Raw genomic sequence first — 27,996 nt, 5'->3', positions numbered from 1 at the left:
CCATTGCCGGGACTCCTATTGCCCATGAAGACAGGCATTTACTGCTTGGCATGTGTGGGAAGCTAGCAGCTCAGGCATCAGCAATATGATCCCTGTGTTGTCAGGAGGCTCAGCAGAAAGGGTACACCACAACACCGCCACTTAGGACTGGCTACTGCATCAGCTCTGAAGCCCAAGTAAGTGCCTTCGCAGGCACTGTGTGCATATGATGTTTAACATTGCATGCAGTAGGCACCATTTAAGGTTTTCTTCCCCAATCGGTCCACTCTACAGAAAAATTTGGAAAATGAAGGTCAAACACAGAAGGGGACCAATAATTACTTCATCCAATAGGTGGTGAATTAAAGAATATTCCAAGGAAGTAAGGCAGAACCTAGGAAGTAGCCAGGTCAATGTCAAAGGTTGCCATTATGAAAAAGAGAGCAACTGAGGGAAGGACAGTCAGAGATGGGAGATTGGAGCATGGGAAAGAAAGCACATGCTGCGGTAGCTTGGAGCACTATGCTCACCCCATATGTACTCATGAAGTCACACACTCTCCAGGGGAACAGTGGGAGGGGGGTGGGGGAAGGAGGACTGGGAGAGGAGGAGGAGGAGGAGAGGGGGGGAGAACAGAAAGCAGAGGAATGAGGAGAAGGACAGATGAGAGCGACAGTAGGAGGAGGTCAGAGAGAGGGAGAAGGAGGTGAAGGAAGACAGATGAGGAGTAGAAGATCAAGGACAGGGCTGAGGAAGAGGACAACAGGAGGGGGGAGGATGAGGGGGAGAAGGAGATTGACAGAGAGAGGGTTGAGGAGGAGGTGGACAGAGAAATGGGGAAGGAGGAGATGGACAGAGAAAGGGGAGGGTGGAGGTAATGGATATAGCTAATAGCAGCAGGTGGAGATGGACACACAAAGGTGTGGGAGGAGGAGTTAGAAAGAGAGGCGGGAGAAGGAGCTGCGTGCAGTATATGTGACATGTGCATGTGAGTGAAGCTATGTCCAAAAAATTTTGTTACTAAAGAAAATGTGTCTTTCCTGGATCCCTAAGGCAGGTGACTCAGTGGGTAAGCAGGTCACGTGTAGGATCCAAAGGAATTTAGACATCAGTCATTCTTAGGATTTGTTGTATCCTGTATCTCTCCTTTCACCTCTGGCAATGATTTGTATATGTGAAACACACCTAGTTGCAAATGGTTCAGGACCCTCTTTAAACAAGTCCCCGTACAACTGGCTGAGTATGTTAGATGATAGCTTTGAGGGAGGCAAGGGCATAGCATATCCTATAGAATCACACCTAGCAAAGCAATGTGGTGTTCAAATTACCCATTAGGTTGAGGACAGCTTTACTTTACCATATGTGATCTCTGAACTGAACTGTACTCCACAATTAGACCCAGAGGACCACACACTGCCAACCAGCGACCAGTCACCATGTCATCCTCTGCAATATCGCCTCATTTGAATTTGATGTTGGTGGGGCATGAATCCAAAACACCACTCTGCTGACTGTTGTCAGCTTTCCAGACCTTGGAGCCGCTACTTCTCATTCAAGTAACTCTTCAATTGGCATCATGAGATTGACTGGAACCTGTTAGTCTGCCCACCACGAAGGAACACAATGGCCACTCAGCAAAGAAGATGGATGTAAGTGATTTCTACCACAATTAATTATTCATCTAAAGCTTAAGCGAGTATTTGCTTTAACCTGAGCCACAGTGTCACAGTATGTTCCTTTCTAGATGTGCATGTTTTAACTTAAGTGTTGAACATGATTTAATACACTTCTTTCCATAAAGTAAGTGGTATATGTAACAAATTTGGTTTGTAATACATCCAGTGGTTTAGGAGGAGACGCAAAGCATACATACACACATTAACACCAATTTTTATAAACAAAGATGATGTGACTTACCAAACGAAAGCACTGGCAGGTCAGTAGACACACAAACAAACACAAACATACACACAAAATTCAAGCTTTCGCAACCCACGGTTGCTTCGTCAGGAAAGAGGGAAAGACGAAAGAATGTGGGTTTTAAGGGAGAGGGTAAGGAGTCATTGGGTAAGGAGTCATTCCAATCCCGGGTGCGGAAAGACTTACCTTAGCAGACGTATCTGTGTATGTGCGGATGGATATGTGTGTGTGTGCGAGTTTATACCTGTCCTTTTTCCCCCCTAAGGTAAGTCTTTCCACTCCCGGGATTGGAATGACTCCTTACCCTCTCCCTTAAAACCCACATCCTTTCATCTTTCCCTCTCCTTCCCTCTTTCCTGACAAAGTAACCGTGGGTTGCAAAAGCTTGAATTTTGTGTGTATGTTTGTGTTTGTTCGTGTGTCTATCGACCTGCCAGAACTTTCGTTTGCTAAGTCACATCATCTTTGTTTTTAGATATATTTTTCCCACATGGAATGTTTCCCTCTATTATTTATAATAAAATGTGATTTGGTACTGAAACACCATTTTCAAAGACTGCACTGACTTTTTGGTATTACACCTACTTCTATTTTTCACATGGATGCCACACTTTTTTGAGATGATTTTCTTGTACACTTAGTAACTTTATGATCCACTTATTGTTACGTTATGAACTGAAGCAGATGTAATGCCCAAAAATATCAATGTAGTTCTTGGATGTGGAGTTTAAGAATCAAAACAGTAATGGACAGCCCATGACAAAATGTTTGTTATTAATGTAATATCAGGATATTTTAAAGAAAAAAAGCACCTGTCACACAATATATACAAAGTGAAGAGACTTATGGGCACACGTTAATTAATAAGAGATTTGCTATCAGCTATTTAGTACAGGTGCCTATAGACGAACACTGCTCCCACCAATTGGAAAACAGCACATCTCACCTGATTTAAATAAAAAAAGTGAAACCTATCTAAGGAAATATATTGCTCACTTCAGCTGTAGAAGGAACCTTGAAATTATTGTGGCCTCAAACAGACTTCTACATGTAACTAAATGAACTCCATGGCAATTAGCACAGATTTTGAAAACACTGTCTGTCTGGATACCAATTTGTGCTTATCACAGAACAGTAATAATATGCACTTAGATTACAGTTTCTAGATTTTCTACAAACTTCCAGTTAATACGAGAATGAAACATACTGACACAAATACATTTACAGGATTAGCAACCAAGTTTACAATTGGACTGAATGCTTCTGACTTAAATACTTGTAATACATATAGAACCATTACTGTCCGTGATATGTAATACAGCTCTAAAAGATATTTTGCAGTTGGCAGGGCAAACAGCAGAGGATATATAAAAGTGTGCCAGGGGACTTGGGAAACATTGCTGTCATTATTGTCATGTGGAAATGGAGCAATTTATCCCACTTCCAAAAGGGCATGATCATTGGCTTTTGGGCCAAGGGTGGAAACATTTCAGAAACTTTGAAAATCGTTCATGTGTTGTTGTGGTTAAAGTATACTATGCAACGCAAAATGGCATTATCCTAAACCAGTGCCAAGACAGCTGTGGTGCATCAAGGGCCCAAGATGGCTTGTGAGTAACTGTTGAGCAACTGACTGCCCAGATGAACCAAGGAGCTACCAACAACGTCTCCTCAATGACAATTCAGCAAATGTTGCTGCATATGGACATCTGCAGCAGGCACCCGCTTCATGAACCCTTGCCGACTGCTGTTCATTGGCGATGAAGACTGGAATTTGCGTGCAGGTACCGCAACTGCATGTCCACTGAGTGGCACGTGTGGCCTTTTCAGATGAAGCATATTTTATGTTCCATTGGACAGATAGCCGTTGACGTATTCCGCATGAAACGCCTGAAAGCAAACACTGTACAACAATCACAGGTAGGATCCAGGTGGGAGCTTTATGGCCTGAGGAATGTTCCTGGGATTCATCATTCTGGAAGCACAATGGATCAACACAAGTATGCATCTATCCTTGAGGACCATGTCCACCCATACATACAGTTTATTTTTCCTTTGCACAATGTTACCTGCCAGCAGGATAGCTCGTAGTGTATGTGCATGATTTGAAGAGCAACAGGATGTTTTTACCATACTTACCTGGCCACCTGATTTAAGTAGAGAATCTTTCGGACTACCTCAATGAGACCGTTTGCGCCAAGGATCCTCAACTGATAACCTAGCACAGCTGGCGACGGCACTCGAGTTGCATGGCTTCACATCCCTGTCAGCAGCTTACAGAACCTCACTGACTATATTCATGCACCTCTCACAGTGGCCAGTCCTGCAAAAGGTGGTTAGTCACGCTTTCGACAGGTGGTCATATTAATCTGACTGGTCATTCAAAAAAAATGTGTGTCTTCAATAATGAGATTCTTTAATTTCGTGACTTCAGTCTGATTACAAGACAAAAGATGAAACTACTGCGAATGAAACAATCAGAAATGACATTTACATTTTCTTTTCAGTAGCATCTGGCAGTTTTTTCTGAATATGTAGAGATTTCCGAGGGTGTGGTTTCGCAGGAATCTAAGAATAGAGCTTACATTGCTGCGAGTGAAACTACCAGGAGTGACATTTATATTATTTCCTGTCACAGATATTTAGCTGTTCATTTCCGAATACGTCGTGATTTCCGTGGGCGTGGTTAGGAGGAAACCTAAAGCTACGCATAGACGTTTTTCACACTCGAAGAGCTGCTTCGAGTAGTACCTGTGTTGTAAACAGCGCTCCGAGTCAGCCCACCCCGCATTTTCCGAGTGTGGGGCGAGATCTCAAAGAACACAGCTTCAGTTGCTGCGAATGAAATGATAGCAATCAAATTAATGGTCTTACTTGTCAGTTTGGCGCACAATACAACACAAAGACCGTCTCATACAGTGTAGAATGAGCACGTCAACTGACTGATTTCATCCGAACGGAAAAAAAGAAAGAATGGCTGCAGGGAAGTATAGAGTCTAAGTCCGCAAAATATGTTAGCAATCCTGTCTGCAAATTGACACAATCAGAAATATATCTAAGGTTGGTTGGTTGGTTGTAGGATTAAAGGGATCAAACTGCATAAGTCATCGGTCCCTTGTTTCATAAACACACAGAACACAGTAAAACCATCCATTTGTCATTCGAAGCACAAGATAAAAATTCCAAGGGAAGAAAATCCCCAACGTCAATAATAAAGAAACATGTAAAACGGAGCACAGCAACAAAAACAACAAAGAGAAGAAAGGGAGAAAGAATTAAAACTGTATGCAAAGTGGACTGCAGAAAGCTTGGACTGTAATGAGCATGTAACAAAAATATTGGAACGTGCCAACTAGATACTTATGAGGACACTGTACTCTCAAAGCATTATTTTTATCGAGTGCCCTCTTTTGAACTGAACCTAAATTTTACTCAGTCCCTACAAAGAATGTGACAGGTCGCAGAGGTACAAAGGAATCATTCTTGCTTCTCACCGTCTGCAAGCCAAATGTGAACAGATCTTAGTACTTGCTACAGCAAAAACTAGATTCTCCAGCTCAATCTATTATGCTGATTGAGGTACATGACTATTAGGGCAAGAATCGTCGAAATATATCTTCAGAGGTCAATATGTAAGACATGTAACTGGTGTTTCGAACACAGTATTTGAATTGTTACATTACAGTATCACGGTCTGAAAACAATTTATTATCTTTGCAGGATTTAACTGAAAATATGCTGCCATAACATCGAAGCTTGCCGGTTAAGTGGATAACACGTTGCAACCACTGATGTTTTTTGTTTCCCTTGTTAAGACTGGGTTTTTATAATTCTCTGGTGTTTTCATTTCACCACATCACGCAATATTAAATATGCTGTCCTGCAACTGACCCGACATCTAGAGAACGCAGTAGACATATACTTCATTCAGTTACACTCGACTCTTGTCCTATGTAGGTTGCGAAACTAACTTAAACATCTTTATCGAGCATGCGGCCCTTCCGCGGCTTTACAAAGTTGAGTGAAGTATGTACTTTAAATTATTTTCCTTTTCTTAGTGTCCACTCATTAGTGCTCATAATCCTCGAAGAACTTACATAAGCCCATCTTCTGGACGGCGTTGCATACCTCTTTGTGATGCGAAGCCTGTAAGGCTGCATAGTAACGAAGGTTGGTCTCTCGGCTTCCGACGTTTCGAGTGTATGTTATTTTCTACACATGGTTCACGACCAAAGTTTATAAAAAAAGGGAAGTTCTCAACATCAACGTTTTATTCTTTGACGTACTCCAATGAACAATTTATTGTTGAAATATTGCTCTCAACTGTCTGTTCTTGGCGCTATTCTTATGTCCATGAAAATGATTTTTGTTATGGCCAAAATAAATGTAAATGCAAAATATGATCTTGGCCTAGAATCTGATCCTACCCAATGACCAACAAAGTAGTTCCACATCAAGTAGTTCCAAAGCAGTTTCCAGATCAGTAGATGGAAGAGGTCTATATTTCCAGTTGCAGGCGTGACCAACTTGATGGCTAATAAGGCCTAGTTGATTTCTCACCAGGTTGAATCCAGTTCTCGACGATAATAGGCCTAAGTGAAATAATTTTGACTACAACACGGAACATTACTTGGAAGTCTTGAACTACCACTGCCAACTGCAGCAAAATTGCGTTGTAGCAACTGATAAATGGTTGGTGTACTCCAGTTTGCTTTGTATCATTGATTGCTTTTCTTCTTATTTTGAAATGAGTGAAGGGACTAATCCTGGTGCATAAAGGGAATAGAATGGGACTCTCACCACAATCAAAGAAATCGGCGATCCATAAGAATCTTGTGTCAGTTCTGCTGTCCATGGAAGCACAGAACGTGGACGTAGGATGGCAGCCCTTAGAAAGGGAGGCGCGGTTTATTCTCCTGCGCCGCTTTTCTGTCCTGGGACACACTAAGTTCTCGTTTGTCTATGGTCGCGGCCGACTGCCACGATATACTGTCCTCGTAATATTTAGTTTTGTGATTTTCAAACGATGTCAACATGCTACAAAAATATTGTATTTGTTACAAAATTATTATATTTTATGTAGGCATTTTTATATGACGTATTATGATTAGAGGAGTTACAGTGAAGTTTTATGAAGAGATTTGTCTGAAAGCAATTACTATTATAGGCTACCGGTATTTCAGTTACCAATCCATAAACCAACATACCGTACCAGTACATAATCGTTATCTAGAATTATTTGTTCGAACTATGTACGTAATATTCATTTGTTATAAGGGTGAACGAGAGCGAGACGGAAAAAATTACCGTCTTAGACATAAAAACTGACCGCCGGCCGGTCGCCACAGAGACGAAGTTCGAGTTGTTCACTTAAGGTGGCCAATAAGACTGACCGCCCTGACAACGCTAAATCCGGCCAACTTTTTAACCACATTTCGGCCCTCGTCTAAAGTTATGGGTGCGATTGAACATCTAACATAGTTCGCTTCACATTCTATCCACCAGTGAAAGCAAGTACTTCCAGAAACAATTCCGCAAGACAGCTTCTGGCTGCATCGCGATTAGACCAGCTTATGTTCGAGCGTTTCCTCGCTGCAGCGGCTACAGGCCACCGGCCAAACGCCAACCGCCGCCTAAAATCAGGCGCCGCCACGTGAACGCGGCGCGACGCTGTCAGTGGGTGTATCAGTTGTCATTTTCGAATTTGAAGTTCTAGTTATCATCTTGCAGTAAAAGATTGGAGATCACATACTTGAAAATCATAAACTCCGATTAAGCGTTGTAAAATTGGGTGCAAGTGAAGCAAGGTGTAACATCTGCAACACAATGATCACTTTTGGTGTAATAGAGGGATAAATGCAGAGGAGGTAGCTCGAAAGACTTGAACCGTGTGTAGCGCGAGTGCTTTCGGGAAAAATGCGCCAAGAAGAGATATACTTGTTTTAACAAAGATCGTTCTGGCATGAATGATTTTCCACATTAAGGAGATCTCGACTACTGATATAAGTGATGGATTACCATTTAACCATCATGCGACATTTGCATTCAACAGGCAACGTTCAGACGTGTAGTGTAGGAGTACTGCATCCTCTAATTCGAAACAACAAAAATCAATAAAGTGACTATTATTGCAATTTTGCTTGAATGTCATCAGGTCGCCCATTGAGCATTCCTCTGCAGTAATGTTGCTAGTGACAAGTTATGATGCCTTTATCATTAATTTCCTAAGAAGAAATGAAAAGCTGAGTTCTACCAAAAGACCTAAACTCAAGCAAAGAGTAGTGTGAACATAATATTTGCCATCTGAAAGCTTCAAAAGTGTGTTTTGCACTACCAATTCTTCCCCAAGGATGTGTCCATCACAGCTGGAATTTATTGCCAACAATTGAGACACCTTTCGGTCGCAGTGCGAGAAAATCGACCGAAAAAACTACATCACGTGTTTACTGCATGATAACACACACTGTTGATTTGAGAAACAAAACTCTCCAGGAGATTCATAGGGAAGTCATGTCTCAGGCATCTGTTCCTCTGATCGCATACCCATAAAATTTTCCCTTTCCCTTTCCCTTTCCTGATCGATCAACCACCAAGGGTACTCATTTCTAGACGAAAATGCTCTTCAAACTACACTGGTTTAAAGACATATACTGTTGCTGATTAATTTCTTTCTGATGATCACTATTGTATTCAATAAACTAATGGAAAATGCAGTTAAAATATTCAATGTACTAATACAAATTGAATTCAATTTGCTATAGAAACAGTACGATAGCAGTCTATCTCAATAAAGCATTAAGTGTCTGTAAGACGATTGTGTCTATTTTAACACGAATTAGTAGGATATTACCGACTTCTGACTTCGAGGAAATCTGTATTTACTTCATGTTCTGTAGCATACTCGAGTATTATGAAAATGTGGCAGTTCATAGATAAAATTATGTATTCACAACAAAGAAAAATATGTCGGCAGAAAGCAAAACTGGCATTGTGAATTTTGCAGTACCACAGGGTTATCGCTCTGACACTGTGGGCCACTGAAAGTGCAACACGAATTTATCTCAAGCATTGTCTTACGATTCCCTTATTGAGTTTCTATCTGCCTGCTTGTAGCTGTGCTACAAATGAATTAAAAACGTGGTTTTCAGCGAGTCTCGAAATGCGAACAGAAGCAGCTTGTAGCTGGTGGGCTGTCACATTACCTCATAGCTAGCGAAGAGGTGCGGGACGTGGGGGCTTATTTATTGGCCCAGAAGCCGCTGTGACAGATAAATAGCAACATAAGAGACGGGAGAAGTTATATTTCACGTGTGGAACGGTTTTCGTGGACTCAAAAGCATTAACTGTTATCCTTACATCCATCCCAAAAGAAAATCCTCACTTTACTCAATTGAAATGACAAGATATTGTCAAGTGAATTTAGTAGGATAGTTCTGTGCCATGAAGGAAGTAGCTCGTCGGTCACAGAGTTGCCAAAAATATTCTGCGTTTTTGCCAAGTTCCAGTTATACTACCAGGATGGATACTAGCTGATGTGTTCTGTGAGTGACCTCGGAAGTGACTTAACTTCGTCTCAAAGGTTGTGGGTGGCAAGGGCCGGAATATCTTCATTATATGTCAATGAGTCTTATTCGAATTTATCTAACTAGGTTTAAGGGCTAGAGTGTAATTACTTGCAATACATTGATGCACTGAGTGTAAACGAAACATCATAAATAAATAAAAGCGACAATCATTTGTGTTTTACTGTCTTATTCGGACCAAAACCTTGAAAGCGTATCCACCAGACGCGATTCACAATTTTGGAGACAGGCATAACCTGGCTTCTTGTTGCAGGCTTTTCTGACTGATATTCTGCCATTGTTAGAATCGTGAACACTTAAGGTGAATTCGAATATACCATATGGCGAAAATCTGATGTTTCTATTTTTCCATCTCTAACATTCAAAACATAGTTGCAATAAGCGGCATAAAAGGTCCTGTAAACCAACAATTAATAATGCAGTCACAATTAATATAATCTGACAAATTCCTCTCTTGTTTGATAGTTATGAAAAACTACGTTTTTCATCTGCACACTACTGCAATATTTTCAGTGTAGATTTCAGGTAGAAAATTTGTTCCATGCCAAATTTGTGTGGTCTGTTTTGTGCTTGGTATTCCCAAATTGGGGGTTTCAATGTCTCTGAGCGCTATGGGACTTAACATCTGAGGTCATGAGTACCCTAGAATTAGAACTACTTAAACCTAACCAACCTAAGGACATCAGATAATCCTTGCCCGAGACAGGATTGGAACCTGCGACCGTAGGAGCAGTGCGGTTCCTCAATGAAGCGCCTAGAACTGTTCGGTCACAACTACTGGCTATTAGGGGTTTGACTTGTTCTTGTGCACATTGTAAGAGACACGTGGAGGGGATTTTATGAGCTACTGAAAGGAGGGAAATTCCTCTGTAGTTATTCACATCAGATTTGGCTCCTTTTTTGTGGAGTGGTTGGATCATTGGACATACTTGTCGTCTGGGAGGTTTTAACTTCGCCAGGTTTCCTGAATTGTCTGCGTGATTTCCTGTAGTGTTTGTGGTGCGAGATTTTTCAGTAGTCCTGCGAAGATTCCTTCTTCTCTTGAAGACGTTCTGTTCTTAATTTTTTTTTATGTGGAGCTGGATTTCTTCTTGTGTCGATGGATCGGCATTGTGTTTTTGGTATCTTGAGGATGTCTGTGGGAATAGTTCAGGTGATTCGGGGTAGTTAAGGAGATCGGAAAAGTAGTATGCCAATTCTTCACAGTTTTCTTGGTTGGTGAGGGTGAGTTTTCCATTTATTTCTTGAAGGTCAAATTTTGTGGTGAGTAATCTTTAATTTTGTTTGCGTAAGTTCTATAGAAATTTCTGCTGTTGTAGTTTCCGAAGTTGTCCACAATTCATTTTAGCTTTTTGGTGCTGTAGATGAGTTTGGTTTTTCTGATCGTTCTGTCTGTCTTTTCGTGGATGTCGAGGAAGTGTTGTAGGGTTCCTGTCGATTTGTTGCTGTTGTATTTTTGGAAGGCGAGTTGGGAATTGATAATGGCTTGATTGCAGTTTGAGTCTTACCATGAGTGTCTTGCCTTTTTTTAAAAGTGGGATTAATTCTTTGGCTTTTCTGATAATCGTACTGCCGAAGTCAGTCTGGTTGTTCGTCGGTCCTTTTTCACAGTCTTCTGTGATGTTGGTTTCTTTAATCACGAATTTGTCGAATTTTTGGATGCAGAGATTTTTGAGGTGAACTCTCTTCATAGAGAATTTCAAAGGAACTCGTGTGAGGTAGCAGTCTGAGTCAATGTTCGCACCTCGTTGGACTTCGATATTGTGGATGACTCTGTAGTGGGCGTAGCAGATGGCAACGTGGTCGGTCTGGTATCACCAAGATGCTGAATCGGAGATCGCCAAGTTTACTGTTTTTTTTTTATTTTCCCTAAAGTGGGTAGACATCATTTTGAGGTTTACTTGTTGGCAAATGTCAAGCTGACGTCCCAGACGTCCGTCATTGGTGTTAGGTTTTGGTGTGCTGAATTTTTACCGATGATTTTCCTACAGCTTTGTTCTGTCCTAAATTGAGCGTTGAAGTCTCCCATTAGGATTTTCACGTCATCTTAGTGGATTTTGCTTATGATTCTTTCGAGTGAGTTCCAGAATATTTCGACATTTCCGGGGTTTTTCTTATTTTCGATGTTGGTGGGGGCACGTGCGTTGATAAGAGAGTACTTTTAATTGGCGCTCTGAATGCTCATAGCCATGGGTGTGATTTCTTTGACTGAGTTGATGATTGATCTGTGTACGAGAAATGTCACGCTGAAGATTGGTGCGCCTCTTTGCTCTTTATGATCTTGCCAACTACAGAAAGGGAAGTGGCACTAGTAGCACACCAACTAAAAAATGAAACTTCAGTAGGACTTGATGAGATCCCAGTCTGCGTAATTAAAGAATGTATAGACTCCATAAAGGGCCCATTAACAGACATAATTAATGAATCTTTCGACTCTGGATACTTTCCGGAGTACCTAAAACAAGCAAAAGTTATACCCATCCTTAAAAACGGAGTTGTGGAAAATGTAGAGAACTACAGGTCGATTTCTACACTGTCTCTCATTTTCAAAATGATAGAAATACTAGTCAAAAAGGGTCTGCTAAATTACCTGAATAAATATAAACTTCTTTCCAATGACCAATTTGGTTTTAGGCCCGGAAAAGGCACACAAGCTGCTATAGCACAGTTCACTAAAGTAATTTTGGAAGCACTAGACAAAGGTGAAAATGTAAGTGGTATCTTTCTAGACTTGTCAGAGGCCTTTGATACAGTTGAGCACAAAATCTTACTTCATAAAGTAGGGCAAATAGGAATAAGAGGTGTGACAAAGAAGTGGTTCAAATCATACTTGGAAAACAGAGTTCAACGAGTTGAGATATCACAAGTTTCATACAATTCCCTTGTAAAACACCTGTCTGACCCAGAACATGTGAATACAGGCATCCCACAGGGAAGTGTATTAGGCCCAATATTGTTTCTTATATACATTAACTACTTCCCACAAAGTATTAGACATGGAGAAAAAATACTTTTTGCTGATGACAGCAACATAGTAATAACAGGTGAAAATCCAGCACAACTGTCAGAAAGAGCAAACGAGGCTCTCAATGATGTCCACAACTGGTCATTAAAAATAAAGTAACCCTACATGTAAAGAAAACTAACTATATTAACTTCCAATTGAACAACAACACAATGCCACTAGAATAAAAGTTAATAATAATGAATTAGAATGTGTAACAAGTACCAAATTCTTGGGGATGAACGTAGACAGCCAACTGAAATGGACAAACCATGTAAACATTTTGGCAAAGAAATTATCCACAGCATGCTATGCTCTTAGAATCCTTGCACCGGTATTGCAGTAAGACCTGTCTTAAAATAACATGTTACAGATATCTACACTCAGTCCTCAGCTATAGGATCTTGCTTTGGGGAACAAGTGCCATTAACATACAATCTGTGCTCAAAGTACAAAAAAGAGTCATAAGGATAATAACAAACAGCAACATCAGGGCCCACTGTCTAGAATTATTTAGAAAGCTAGGCATTCTAACTGTTTCTTGTGAGCATATCTTTCAGAACATAATGTTCATGAAGAAAAATCTCAACATGTATAACACAAACAGCCTAATACATGACCATGAAGCAAGATCTTGTCAACACCTCCATCAAGATAGAAAGAACAAGGCAAAGACGCAAAAAAGTATATTTTATAATGGCATAAAACTGTATAACAAATTACCACAGGAAATTAAAGAAATAAATGAGGCCCCCACTTTCAGACAAAAGCTTAAAACATTCTTAGTAAGTAAAAGTTGTTATACTGTAAAAGAATATTTAACATAGATGTAGATTATTAGCAACATATGATATTATCACAAAAATATGATGTAATTATAAATTTGTCTATGGCTAGTTATAAAAACGACACATAATATGAGAACTTTGTTTAATGGTAAATGTAAATGTGTGCTCCTGTATTATAAACTGACGACATCCATACAGTATATATTGTTCCGAAGATGAATAAATAAATATTTCCGCAATGCCAGGATTCATTGTCAGTTAGTCATGTTTCTTGAAGAGCAACGATGATAATTTTTTTGTCGGTTGATATCTGATGTGTGATTATGTAGTTTCCCTGTTTGGATCAATGTATTGGTATTTAGTGTTCCAATTAATGTTTTCTGCTTGTAGGGAAGTTTACCAGAGATCTCCAATATTTTCTGCTGTGCTAGCTTGGACTTTCCAGAATCCGAAAGTCCAGTTGCCGTTTGTCGACAGGCAGGTTGTGTACCACCTGGGGTAAAGATGAATTTATTTGTACAGTTCATGTTTGCTTGTGTTTCATTGGTTTGGCCTGAATGATAACAGGACTGGATAGGAGCAGAGGTTGTTGAACCCTCGGAACCAAATATTTTCAGCCGAGCTCACTGTGCTCGCAGACGCTGACCAGAGTACCAGTGATTTTTCACTCAGGTGTGCGGATTTTAGCTTCAACGGGTTGAACAGCCATTGAGGATTGTGTTAGTATTTTGTCCATCCCAAGTATTTGATTTCCTTGGTACACCCGTATGTGGAATGCTTTCCCCTATCCGCCACCTGGGGTGGCGCCCAATGGAGGATCTGACAATCTCACATAGGATTATTATTATTATTATTATTATTATTATTACTGTTATTATGTCATCAGCAAATCCGATATGGTGTACCTTCCCACCACTGAGATAGATGTGCACTGCTTGAGTCATTACATAAATATAAGTTACAATTACGTTACATTTCTGCTAGTAGACATATTCCTCACTTTTTCTTAGACAGTAGCCACCTGGTACTCCATCAAAGGAATCTATGTATGCAGCATTGTTGCAATACAGACGTTCAAATTATCAGATTTCTGTAATTTCAGTTTGATACCAGATCATACTAATCGGATTCTGCCAGTCAGTCTTAATGTTGATTTCCAACCAGGACTCTCATTATATGATAGAATCGGTAAACCACATTCCTAATCGGACTGTTGAATCTAGATCACTTATCTAAGACAGGGCCTGAATTCTTATACACTATCAAAAATACTAATACAATGTACTTATTACAAATATGTTATTTAAATATAAATATATGAAGTAACGAGATAACAATTTATTTACAGAACCACAACCCCATCCATCAGAGCAGAGCAGTGCAAGATTGATTTCAGGGCCAAGAGAGGATAAAGCTGTTGTAGTTTGTTCCACGATCATTGGACTCTACCTGATAGAGAATGCGTGGGCAGAAGTAACAAGGTCATTGCCATGTGGACCTACAAGCGACCTTTTGACGAATATAGAAAACGTATGGTGGGAAATAAACCATCACGCTACACTATCGAGGACCTTAGTGGAATCAATGCCCCGACGCCTTCGAGAAATCTTCCGTAATGATGATGGTGGGTGGGTTGGTTACAAAAAGTATACTCGTCCACAAAACCCATGTGGACAATCATCTGATAAATCAAGCTCTGATATGTCGCAGCTCTTTAGCATACAAGTCCGTTTACTTTCAGTCTCCTCCTTACAATTCTTGCAATGCAGGGTAACAAAAATCTCATCCACTCGATGCCAACTGAGGAACTGATTGGCGCTTGTGTCGTCCAGCAGACAGCAGCCGTCACTCTCACTGGAATCAATGACTGTGTATGTGTGTGTGTGTGTGTGTGTGTGTGTGTTTGTTTGTTTTCGTGTTCACGCACAACATTAACATTAGAAACACAAGAAACAATAAATATTGCATAAAATATACTGTACAGTATTTTAAAGCAATGGCTAGTTACTACAAACTGAATATTTATCCAACCCATGTCCTGCATATAACATTAGCTAAGTAAGATGTATAAACTCCATAATATCGTTAGCAGAGACAGTGCGCTCTTGTTGTCTCGGCTCGAGACAAGTGCAGCGGTTAGCGGTGACCAATGCTGTTGCAGTTTGTTATGTTGGCTGAGCGTGGGCACTGCAGCAGACGCTTTGCCGTAGACAAGAAGAAATCACCTTGGCCCTGACTTCAGTGATCGAACATTACTGCCTGCATGTTATTATAGTAACCAACGTGAGTCTCTACTTGCAGGTTCCATGGAGCAATTGGAATGGGTAACACAATATTAACCAGTGATGAAATGTCCACTCTATTTGAATCCCAAGAAAATAGGAACCTTCTCACAAAGTAAATTTATACAACACACAAAAATTAACTGCAGAGGTTTCATGCTCGCAATAGTAGCATATAAGGGAATAATATGTCTTGGAAGTGTGTACTTCATCTCCTCCTCTCACATCAACGCCCTTGTTTTAGTATGAAGTGAGAAAATAAGCACAAAAACCTGAAGTTTCTGAGAAGCATATACGTCATTTCCTCTTCTCATGTCATAGCTTTTGTTTTAGTATGAAGTGAAAAAATAAACAGTTTAGGGTTATGAAGTATAATATGACACCAAATTCTTAAAGTAGAATCTGACACCAAATTCTTAAAGTAGAATCTATCAGAAACGCAAAAAGCGGGGAGCTCTCCATTCTTTTGTCCAACAGCCTGTCTCCTTTAATGCATTATTACCACTCGCAGATTCTTATTTAAGGACTTGCGGGCATAAAGTTCTACGGCAGAATGAGCCTTATGTTATTGTGCTAGTTACGGTATGGAAAAAATGGAACAAAGGTGAGTTTCCCTAAAGCAGTGGAGATATTTGCACATGTCTGTATTCAGCAATGGCCGCCAGCTACCCTAACACTTTATGGAATTCATGTGGCAGGCAACACAACTGTTAGTGCATTTCAGACTTCATTCAATAAGTCATCAGGAGACGGACGAAAACGTCAAATTACTGTCGCTTTCCGAGACACATTCAATTCAAAATGAGGTGTTATTAAGGTAGATGAGTGTACTAGCAATTTCACTTTGATAATTACACTATGATAATTCCCATATTAATATTCCGATAGCCAAAAGAACCCGTTAGTGTGAAATCATTGGGAACAACATTAATATCAAACTGCAAGAACTCGAGACAATACATGGCCTCTTCCCTTCATTGGGTAACCTCCTGTTATTTAGGATTCTCTCTGTCCTAAGCATAATGCAAATGGAACTTCACATTCATGAGGCTCTTTCTGCTATTCTTGACAAACATCAGCAACTTGTAACCACCGCGTGTATAATGATAATGGTATAGGTTGTCAGTGGATGTTGTGGTTTATGCTGTCAAACTGCTTACAGTTACGTTAATGGTGGCGCACATAATCTAGCGCTGACTACCTAAGTAAAAATAGTGTGGTGGCATCGTCACTTCTCTTTATTTGGCATCAGCTTGACTAATCTGATTTAATGAACATAGTATTCCGTTCAAGAGCAGCTAATGATACAATACTACTTGAGATCATTGTGGAGGTATTCCATTAATTCTGCAGTGAATTGCTTCCCAAATAGTATCATCAGCTATGCAGCTGAAATGACTCACTACATAGGTAGTCTACGTTGCACTTAGTTCAGTGCTCATCTTGCAGCAATCCTGCTTCTACTGCTCGTAAATACTTGTATACTGACCATTAGTTATTTCACTAAATATGCTCTACAATCTGATTCGCAATGCATATGACATGGGTTTGCACCATCACAAATCAATGATTAAGGAATCAATGCCATTGAAGTCCCATTACATTGATGGCAAGATAAATGTTCGCAAATCACATGTAGTGCCTCAAAAAATGATTGCATCTTAAATATCGAAGGACAGATGTCCACACTGTCACAGGGTGTTGAAACAGAGCAATGGCAGCAGATGAAAATTTGTGCCCAACCAGGGTTTGAACATGGACCTCCGGGTTACAAGACAGATGCGCTGACTATTTTTTTTATCTCATTTTGTTCGTTATTGTTCGTTTCAATTGTTCGTGGCAGACGTCACGTGACGCCCGTAGAAGTTCGTTATTGATCCATTGACTCAGTTTTTTTGATTACAGAGGGCAGCTAACCCTCTGACCGAACACGCTGAGCTACCGTGCCGGCAGACTATTGGGCTACCAGGACACAACGACCAACTTCCCTGCAGGACCTATCTACACATGCTCCTCGTCAGACACAAATTCCCATGTTTCCCGCGTACCATATACGCTGTACCCCTGCACCTATTATTCCACGCACTCGCAACCACACTGTATTCCCATAGGGGTTCGGACAATGACGTGCGTCTACACAGGATATTTCAGGAGGAATAGTAAATGTTGTAGGAGGTGGTAGTATAGACTGCAGAAAAAAAATCATATGACATGTGTCCAATTTTTATTGAGTACGTACAGCTGGGTTCAATGCATTTTAGTTTTGTTTGTTGGTCCTTACAGGACCCCGTTGTCTACACTTCCTTGAAAATTAGCTTCCATCATATTGGATGAGGTTTCTTTGGCTACAAGAATGCTTATGTTCTTCCAGCATGACGGGGCTCCTGCACTTTCTAGCCATTAGGTGACCCATCATCCAAACCTAACATTTCCCGGAAGATGGATCTGTAGATATGGGCACTTGTATTGACCACCAAGGTCCCCGGACCATATCCCTCTAGATTTTTGTCTGTGGGGATGCTTGAAAGGCAATGTCTACAAAGAAAAAGTAAACCCTAGAGTTGATTTGATAGTACGGGATTCATAAAAGAATGCAAACACAAGCTCAGAAGAGCTACACTTGCTGTTATCAAGAGAAGTCAAAAGTGCATTGAAGCTCGTGGGGGAATTTTTGAAAATCAACTTTGAATGTCCTCATTTGCCGTAGCTTTGAGTTTGTTGGGTTATTTACGGACAGTTGTATCTCTGCACTCAACAAAAGTAGACACATTTATATGGAATCCTATATGTAATTCGTCTATACTACCACCTGCTAAAATATCTACTTTTCCTCCTTAAACACCCTGTATATGCATGTATGTACAGTGTCTGTCCTTTTGGACATGTCCGAAAGAGCACACGCGCGCGCGCGCACATACACACACACACACACACACACACGCACGCACGCACACGCACGCACACACAGACACAGACACACACACACACACACACACACACACACACACACACACACACACACAAAATCAGGTCTATCTTAAGTGCTATTTGGAAAATAGCAACTCAGTGATAGTGACGGACTGAGCTGAATTAAGCTACTCATTTCACTATATATGTAGAGTTGTAATTTTCTGAACAATTCATGTTTAGTAAGTGACAGCGATTTGGAAAATTTACATTTGCGAGATGGTTTCTTTAGGCGTTAATTGCAGTGCCTCATAGTTTACTTTGTGTGGGAAGCCTTCTTCTTTGTGCCCGACCCTATACTATAGTACGAGTGAATGCTGACATTCGTGATGCCTCACTGGATGTGCTACTGCGACTGTAGGCAAGATTCAAATCCCGCTGGAAAAGTTTATTTCAAGTCAGATGTTTTGAACTTCCCCTACTGTCATTGAAAACGAATACAACGAAATTAAGTATAGGAATCCTACGATGCCCTTGAGTTCTTCATACTGCAGTGATGTGCAGATGAAAAACGTAGTTTTTCACAATTATCAGATGACAGGTGGAGGTTAAGAGATTCCACTAATTATGACTGCAATATTAATTGGCGGTTCACAGGAGCTTTTATGGAGCTTATTGTAACTATTTCTTTAAGGTTACAGCTGGAAGAACAGAAACATCAGATTTTCGCCATATGGAATATTCGAATTCACCTTCAGTCTTCATGATTCTAACAATGGCAGAATACCAGTCAGAAAAGCCTGCAACAAGAAGCCAGGTTATGCCTGTCTTCTTGTGCATGTGACAATGACAGTGATCTCAATAACAATATTGTATGGCAAAGATAAGTAGCCAAATCAGTGACTGGAGAAGCTCCAAAATTGTGAATCGTGTCTGGTGGATACGCTTTCAAGGTTTTGGTCCGATTAAGACAGTAAAACACAAATAATTGTCACATTTACTTATTTATGATGTTTCGTTTGCACTCAGTGCATCAATGTATTGCAAGTAATTACACTCTAGCCCTTAAACCTAGTTAGATAAATTCGAATAAGACTCATTGACATATAATGAAGATATTCCGGCCCTTGCCACCCACAACCTTTGAGACGAAGTTAAGTCACATCCGAGGTCACTCACAGAACACATCAGCTAGTATCCATCCTGGTAGTATAACTGGAACTTGGCCAAAACGCAGAATATTTTTGGCAACTCTGTGACCGACGAGCTACTTCCTTCATGGCACAGAACTATACTACTAAATTCACTTGACATTATCATGTCATTTCAATTCAGTAATGTGAGGATTTTCTTTTGAGATGGATGTAAGGATATCAGTTAATGCTTTTGAGTCCACGAAAACCTTTCCACGCGTGAAATATAACTTCTCTCGTCTCTTATGGTGCTATTTATCTGTCACAGCGGCTTCTGGGCCAATAAATAAGCCCCCCACGTCCCGCACCTCTTCGCTAGCTATGAGGTAATGTGACAGCCCACCAGCTACAAGCTGCTTCTGTTCGCATTTCGAGACTCGCTGAAAACCACGTTTTTAATTCATTTGTAGCACAGCTACAAGCAGGCAGATGGAAACTCAATAAGGGAATCGTAAGACAATGCTTGAGATAAATTCGTGTTGCACTTTCAGTAGCCCACAGTGTCAGAGCGATAACCCTGTGGTACTGCAAAATTCACAATGCCAGTTTTGCTTTCTGCCGACGTATTTTTCTTGTTGTGAATACATAATTTTATCTATGAACTGCCACTTTTTCATAATACTCGAGTATGCTACATAACATGAAGTAAATACAGATTTCCTCGAAGTCAGAAGTCGGTAATATCCTACTAATTCGTGTTAAAATAGACACAATCGTCTTACAGACACTTAATGCTTTATTAAGCTAGACTGCTATCGTACTGTTTCTATAGCAAATTGAATTCAATTTGTATTAGTACATTGAATATTTTAACTGCATTTTCCATTAGTTTATTGAATACAATAGTGATCATCAGAAAGAAATTAATCAGCAACAGTATATGTCTTTAAACCAGTGTAGTTTGAAGAGCATTTTCGTCTAGAAATGAGTACCCTTGGTGGTTGATCGATCAGGAAAGGGAAAGGGAAAGGGAAAATTTTATGGGTATGCGATCAGAGGAACAGATGCCTGAGACATGACTTCCCTATGAATCTCCTGGAGAGTTTTGTTTCTCAAGTCAACAGTGTGTGTTATCATGCAGTAAACACGTGATGTAGTTTTTTCGGTCGATTTTCTCGCACTGCGACCGAAAGGTGTCTCAATTGTTGGCAATAAATTCCAGCTGTGATGGACACATCCTTGGGGAAGAATTGGTAGTGCAAAACACACTTTTGAAGCTTTCAGATGGCAAATATTATGTTCACACTACTCTTTGCTTGAGTTTAGGTCTTTTGGTAGAACTCAGCTTTTCATTTCTTCTTAGGAAATTAATGATAAAGGCATCATAACTTGTCACTAGCAACATTACTGCAGAGGAATGCTCAATGAGCGACCTTATGACATTCAAGCAAAATTGCAATAATAGTCACTTTATTGATTTTTGTTGTTTCGAATTAGAGGATGCAGTACTCCTACACTACACGTCTGAACGTTGCTTGTTGAATGCAAATGTCGCATGATGGTTAAATGGTAATTCATCACTTATATCAGTAGTCGAGATCTCCTTAATGTGGAAAATCATTCATGCCAGAACGATCTTTGTTAAAACAAGTATATCTTTTCTTGGCGCATTTTTCCCGAAAGCACTCGCGCTACACACGGTTCAAGTCTTTCGAGCTACCTCCTCTGCATTTATCCCTCTATTACACCAAAAGTAATTATTGTGTTGCAGATGTTACACCTTGCTTCACTTGCACCCAATTTTACAACGCTTAATCGGAGTTCATGATTTTCAAGTATGTGATCTCCAATCTTTTACTGCAAGATGATAACTAGAACTTCAAATTCGAAAATGACAACTGATACACCCACTGACAGCGTCGCGCCGCGTTCACGTGGGCGGCGCCTGATTTTAGGCGGCGGTTGGCGTTTGGCCGGTGGCCTGTAGCCGCTGCAGCGAGGAAACGCTCGAACATAAGCTGGTCTAATCGCGATGCAGCCAGAAGCTGTCCTGCGGAATTGTTTCTGGAAGTACTTGTTGTTACTGGTGGGTAGAATGTGAAGCGAATTATGTTAGATGTTCATAACTTTAGACGAGGGCCGAAATGTGGTGAAAAAAAAAAAAAAAAAAGATACAGTTGGTTGCGAACAGGGGACTAAAAGTTTGAATGCATGACGATAACCGTTCTACCATGTGCTCATACTCCATGACATCATCTCGGAAGTGGCAACACTTCTGCTGCTTACAGTGTTGCCAGATTGCGCAGATGGCCGGACTTAGCACTGTCAGGGGCGGTCGGTTCTATTGACCACCTTAAGTGAACAACTCTGATGTTGTCTCTGCGGCGGCCTATCGGCAGACAGTTTTGATGTCTAAGGCTGTACATAAACTGTTCATTTCAAAAGTGATTGACGTAAATTTTAAAACATTTATTCCACTATGAGACACGATGGCCAATGCCTCTGTGGAAAAATGTTTGTGTTGCCTACAGAACAATGATTGTACCCAGAAGTACATCTTTGTCCGAAGCAAATTGACGGCCATGAGTGTCTTTCTTCAGGTCTTCAAAAATATTGAAATTTCACAGGAAGAGATATGTAAGGGCTAGCCCAGCGAGACTTATGCAGAGTAGTCGAAACAATGTTCATAACATGTGGGCGCACTTAGATGCCATCACAGACCTGGCTGATAGGATTCAGGATGCAGTAATGTCACCATCACCGAGCGAGGTGGCGCAGTGGTTAGACACTGGGCTCGCATTCGGGAGGACGACGGTTCAATCCCGCGTCCGGCCATCATGATTTAGGTTTTCCGTGATTTCCCTAAATCGCTCCAGGCAAATGGCGGGATGGTTCCTTTGAAAGGGCATGGCCTACTTCCTTCCCTAATTCGACGAGACCGATGACCTTGCTGTCTGGTCTCCTTCCCCAAAACCAACCAACCAATGTCACCATCAATCAGTACTGTAGCAGCACTAAGCAACAGTGCCTCGTCATCAACAGTGACATGGGTGGATTACAGTCGCCTGCCAAAGTGGATGATCGGGCTAGCCAAATGGGCGAACTGCTGGCTCGAAACAGTTACAGCAGGTTACAGGTCATTAATGCAGAAAATCCCCCAGTCATTTAAGAATATTCTCTTCGGTCAGAGCAGTCACCTACAAGTTGGGTTCAATTGAAATTTGGGAGTCAGTGAGCAAGTACACTTCACCTTGCACCTACCTAAATGGTAGCGCGGCAGCCAGACATATGTGCATCGAGAGAGAGAGAGAGAGAGAGAGAGAGAGAGAGAGAGAGAGAGAGAGAGAGAGAGAGAGAGGGGGGGGGGGGGGGCATGTATTTCCCAGAGGTAGGCCTCAGCTCACTTTCCCTCTCAGCTCATCAGGCGAACTGTGCTTGTTAACTAGTAATTGAATATTTACATACTAACGAGACTTGAATCTTCTACTGGAATCCACTGTTGTTGAGTCTGATTACTAATATTACAATGAAGCACAAAACCTTATAGTATGCTGTAAATTAAAATCTATGGTCAACATAAATGACAATGTCTAATTTATAGTATTCAGCCTCTTCTCCATAACAATCCTCATATGATGCAAAATTTAGTGCCCCATGCAAACAATAATCAAGTTTATTGTACACAGTAAAACTGCAACAAATTGTTAGTAGACCTACAATCGTTTAATGGTACTAGAAATCAGTAATTTTCTATAATGGCAGATTCCAGTAGAAGATGCAATTTTCGTTTGTGGGCAAACCAAGTTACAAGTTAACAAACAGCCATTAGCTGAGCTGAGCTGAGCAAGCTCAGGCATACCATTGTGATGTGTGTGTTGCAGCCTTTTTTTTTTTTTTTTTTTTTTAAATGGGCCTCACTCCATCCAGTGAGAGTCAAAAAGGATGACACTTTGGAATTATATAGAAATTTACTGAGATAACTTGAATTGGTAGATGTGTCATTTCGTAGCAAAACAACTTCACGTTTGATTCACTTAGTGCAGCACTACTTCATTCTGTCACCATGAGTACCAGCAGAGTGTATGGTTAAAATGGCTACTTTTACTGGTGCAGAGCATGCTCCCTATGTGTTTCTGTTTCATGGATTTCTTTCTCTGGGATATCATTAACAAACACAAGCATTTTTCTCCCCTACCAAACAACTTAGCTGACTTGAAAAATCAAATTGATGCTGCTGTTGCACAAGTTACACCCGATTTTCTGCAACAAGTGTGGGAAGAAATTGATTACTGGTGGGATGTTTAGCGCATCACAAATTGTAGTCGCATCAAACCAAAATTGCACTTGACACTTTTATGTGAAACTTGAGGTTGTTTGCTACAAAATGACACATAATGATTCTGTAACTTATCTCAACAAATTGTTATGTCATGCCAAAGTCCTTTTTGACACACCCTGCATTAGTGACTGTAAGACAGGACAGAAATTTCTTTTAGATACAATCTAGAATGTGGACTTTCCTGTAGAATTGCCAGTCAACAACTTCGTTTTGCATGCATTTCTGCCACAACAACTCATCAATAAGCACTTAATGGTATGGAACTTATTGAAGTGGACTTGGGACTGGGCCATCCAATGTCAAACAGCCTATAACTGGAGCCAAATCCCTGGTATATTATCTTCTGTTACCTAATACAGGAAATGCACAACTCATTGACAGCATCACTGGACTTCCTCCCGTTGGATTACAACGCAGTGGCGATTCTCCGAATTGCTCTATCAGTTTTCAGTCACAAACTGGCCACCTGACATCTATTCAAAGCAACTAATTGCCTGCCAGTTTCATGCCATCCTAGGCATTTAGTTTCCTATCATCTAATAATAACTAATTCAGAGTTTAACTCAGTGCTCAGGGAAGGTGTTATTCATCCTTCATGTAGCCCTCAGTCTTCACTCCTCCATATACATGCAAAAAGGGTGACACATGGTAACCATGTGGTAATTACCATGCACTGCATGCAAGAACAATTCCAGAGAGATATCCAGTGCCTCTGTTATGGGACTACAAGTATTCGCAGTGGCGTAACTATATGCTGGATTGTGCGAGGCTTTCATGCAAATTCCTGTGGCAAATGAAGACATTCCAAAGACTGCTATAATCACTCCTTTCAGCTTATTCAAAATTCGTAACATGACATTTGGTTTGCAGAATGGTGGCAGAGGTTCAGTGACTCTGTGCTGCAGAGATTGACAATATGCTTCGCATACTTGGATGATAACCTTGAGTTTCCAGACAAACAGAACAGCATCAGAAACACCTGGTGGAGATTTCCAAATGCCTAGAACAACACAGTATAGTGTTAAACCCTGTTAAGTGTGTTTTCAGCAAACCTCAGATCACCTTTTTGGGCAATCTGACTTTGCCTGTGGGTCACTGCTTGCTACCAGAATAAGTGGAAGCCACGTCAAAAATCCCACATCCAGGAACAACCAAGGAGCTGTGCCATTTCTTGTGGACTCTGAATTTTCACCAGTGACATCTGCCCCCACTCAGCCTAGCTGCAAGAACCTCTACCAGCAGCTTTTACTGTACTCAAGATTAAGGGAGTTCACCTATGCACTGGGCACAAGGTGAGCTCCGTTTTTAATGCGTCGAAGCAAACCCTAGCAAAAGCTGCACACCTGGCAAACCCTACATTGGATACACCACTCATGTTAGTAGTCAATGGCAGTCAGACATCTACTGGTGCAGTGTTGCAGCAGCAAGTCACCACTTGCTTCTTATCGTGTAAGCTCTCCACTTCTTGACAGAAAATGGAGTGCTTATGATCACGAGCTTCCTTCTGTGAATGATGCAAATATGTACCTTTGTCCATGTATATCTCTACTCTGCAAACCACTGTGAAGTGTTATAAGGGTATTTTTCCATTGCATTCGTGTATGGGAAGAATGACTGTTTAAATGCCTCTGTGAGTGCTGCAACTAATCTAATCCCTATGAGATCGATACATACTGCATTGTAATGTAACCCTAAAGTCATCATTTGAAGCTAGCTCTTGAAACTTCAAGAGTGGCTTTCTAGCAATCTATCTTCAAGAGTTTGCCAATTCAGTTTCTTCAGCATCTCTACGACATTCTCCCATGGGTCACATAAACCTGTGACCATTCACACTGCTCTTCTCTGTATTCACTATCCTAAGTTAGTATGGTTCCCACAAAATTGAGCAATGTTCTAGAATGGGCCGCACAAACATTCTGTAAGAAATCTCCTTTGTAGACGGCTTGTATTTCCCCAATATTCTACAAGTAAACTAATTCTACCACCTGCTTTATCCACAATAGAGCCTATGTGATCACTCCAGTTTATATCCCTATGAAGTGCTACACCCAGCGGTTTGTATGAGTTAACAATTCCAGCTGTGACTCATCAATATTAGTCATAGGATACTACATTTTTCAGTTTTGTGGATTGCACAATTCTGTTTTTCTGAACATTTAAAGCAGGTTGCCAATATTTGCACCACTTTGATCTTATCAAAATCTGACTGAATATTTAAGCAGCTTATTTCAGATAGTACTTCATTATTGATAACTGCATCATCCGCAAAAAGCCTGATTTTACTATTAATTATTGTCTGCGAGGTCATAAATATACAACACAAACAGCAAGGTTGCCAATACGCTTCCCTGGTGCACATCGTAAGTTACTTCTACACCTGTTGTTGATACTCCATTCAAGATAATTAATGTGTGATCCCTACAAAAAAAACCCTGTACTAATAACAAATATCAGTTGATACACCATACAATCATACTTTTGACAATAACTGTAGACATGGTACAGAGTCCAACTATTTTCGAAACTCAAGAAATACTGCATCTGCCTGACTGCCATTATTCAGACCTTTCAATATGTCATGTGAGAAAAGTGCGAGTCGAGTTTCACAAGATCGATGTCTTCAGAATCCATGCTGGGTGAGATCGAGGAGGTCATTCTATTTTGAGATATCACATTACGTTGGAGCTCAGAATATGTTCTAAGATTCTACATTAAATTGAGGTCAAGGATTTTGGGTAGTACTTTAGTGGATCACGTCTACCACCCTTCTTGAAAAAGGATGGGACCCGTACTTTCTTCCAACTACTCGACACAGATTTGTGTTTAAGGAGTTTATGACGGATTGAAGTTAGACGTGGATCTAAACCAGCCACAAATGCAGTATAATAGTCTATAGGGATCCCATCATGCACTGGAGCTTTGTTCAATTTCAGTGATTGCTGTTGGAGGAGATGGACAGAAAGATGGTGAGGACAAGATGGGCAGAAAGAGAGGGGGGGGGGGGGGGCAGCTTATGGACAGATAGGAGGAAAGTGGGAGATGGACAGAGAGTGAGGGTTGGAGGTGGTGGGTAAAGAGAAGGGAGAGGAGGATGTGGACAGAGAAGGGAGCAGAGAAGATTGACAGAGAGAGGGGTGTGGAGGAGATTGACTAATAGAATTGAAATAAATACATACCAGGGCAATGCCAGATATTCAGCTAGTACCTAATAAAAACCTGCTCTTATGGTTTCTTCCTACGTATATTTGTCATTGGTAACATTACTGCACTTATCTCAAGAGAACTAAATGCTCTAATTCAACTGCCAGACAATTCTCTCTCTGGAGGAATGCTTTACATTTAATTACACTCCTGGAAATTGAAATAAGAACACCGTGAATTCATTGTCCCAGGAAGGGGAAACTTTATTGACACATTCCTGGGGTCAGATACATCACATGATCACACTGACAGAACCACAGTCACATAGAGACAGGCAAAAGAGCATGCACAATGTCGGCACTAGTACAGTGTATATCCACCTTTCGCAGCAATGCAGGCTGCTATTCTCCCATGGAGACGATCGTAGAGATGCTGGATGTAGTCCTGTGGAACGGCTTGCCATGCCATTTCCACCTGGCACCTCAGTTGGACCAGCGTTCGTGCTGGACGTGCAGACCGCGTGAGACGACGCTTCATCCAGTCCCAAACATGCTCAATGGGGGACAAATCCGGAGATCTTGCTGGCCAGGGTAGTTGACTTACACATTCTAGAGCACGTTGGGTGGCACGGGATACATGCGGACGTGCATTGTCCTGTTGGAACAGCAAGTTCCCTTGCCGGTCTAGGAATGGTAGAACAATGGGTTCGATGACGGTTTGGATGTACCGTGCACTATTCAGTGTTCCCTCGACGATCACCAGAAGTGTACGGCCAGTGTAGGAGATCGTTCCCCACACCATGATGCCGGGTGTTGGCCCTGTGTGCCTCGCTCGTATGCAGTCCTGATTGTGGCGCTCACCTGCACGGCGCCGAACACGCATACGACCTCATTGGCACAAAGGCAGAAGCGACTCTCATC

At 41.0% G+C, this 27,996-nt stretch overlaps 1 protein-coding gene across 5 annotated transcripts in view; it reads right to left on the bottom strand.

Moving 5' to 3' along the window:
• LOC126273179 (E3 ubiquitin-protein ligase MARCHF2-like) overlaps nt 1-19,721 on the bottom strand; it is an 86,135-nt gene extending 66,414 nt beyond the window's left edge. The window contains exons 1-2 of one of the 5 annotated variants that reach the window (XM_049976678.1): nt 9,256-9,318; nt 6,700-6,936 (exon numbers count right to left, since the gene is read on the bottom strand). Coding sequence is in view for 2 of the 5 variants with exons in the window: in XM_049976676.1 (XP_049832633.1) it covers nt 14,621-14,713 (93 nt within the window). In the remaining 3 variants the exon portion in view is untranslated. Of the gene's footprint in view, nt 1-6,027; nt 6,195-6,699; nt 6,937-9,101; nt 9,196-9,255; nt 9,319-14,620; nt 15,293-19,642 lie in introns of those variants that run through there. The other 4 variants (XM_049976677.1, XM_049976676.1, XM_049976679.1 and 1 more) reach the window with 4 other exon arrangements.
• Between the last annotated feature and the right edge of the window lie 8,275 nt (nt 19,722-27,996).

The sequence above is a fragment of the Schistocerca gregaria genome, chromosome 5 (assembly GCF_023897955.1).
Source record: "Schistocerca gregaria isolate iqSchGreg1 chromosome 5, iqSchGreg1.2, whole genome shotgun sequence".
NCBI classification, from domain to species: Eukaryota; Metazoa; Arthropoda; class Insecta; order Orthoptera; family Acrididae; genus Schistocerca; species Schistocerca gregaria.
Note: the sequence above shows the minus strand (reverse complement) of the source record. Positions and strands in the feature narration are given on the sequence as shown.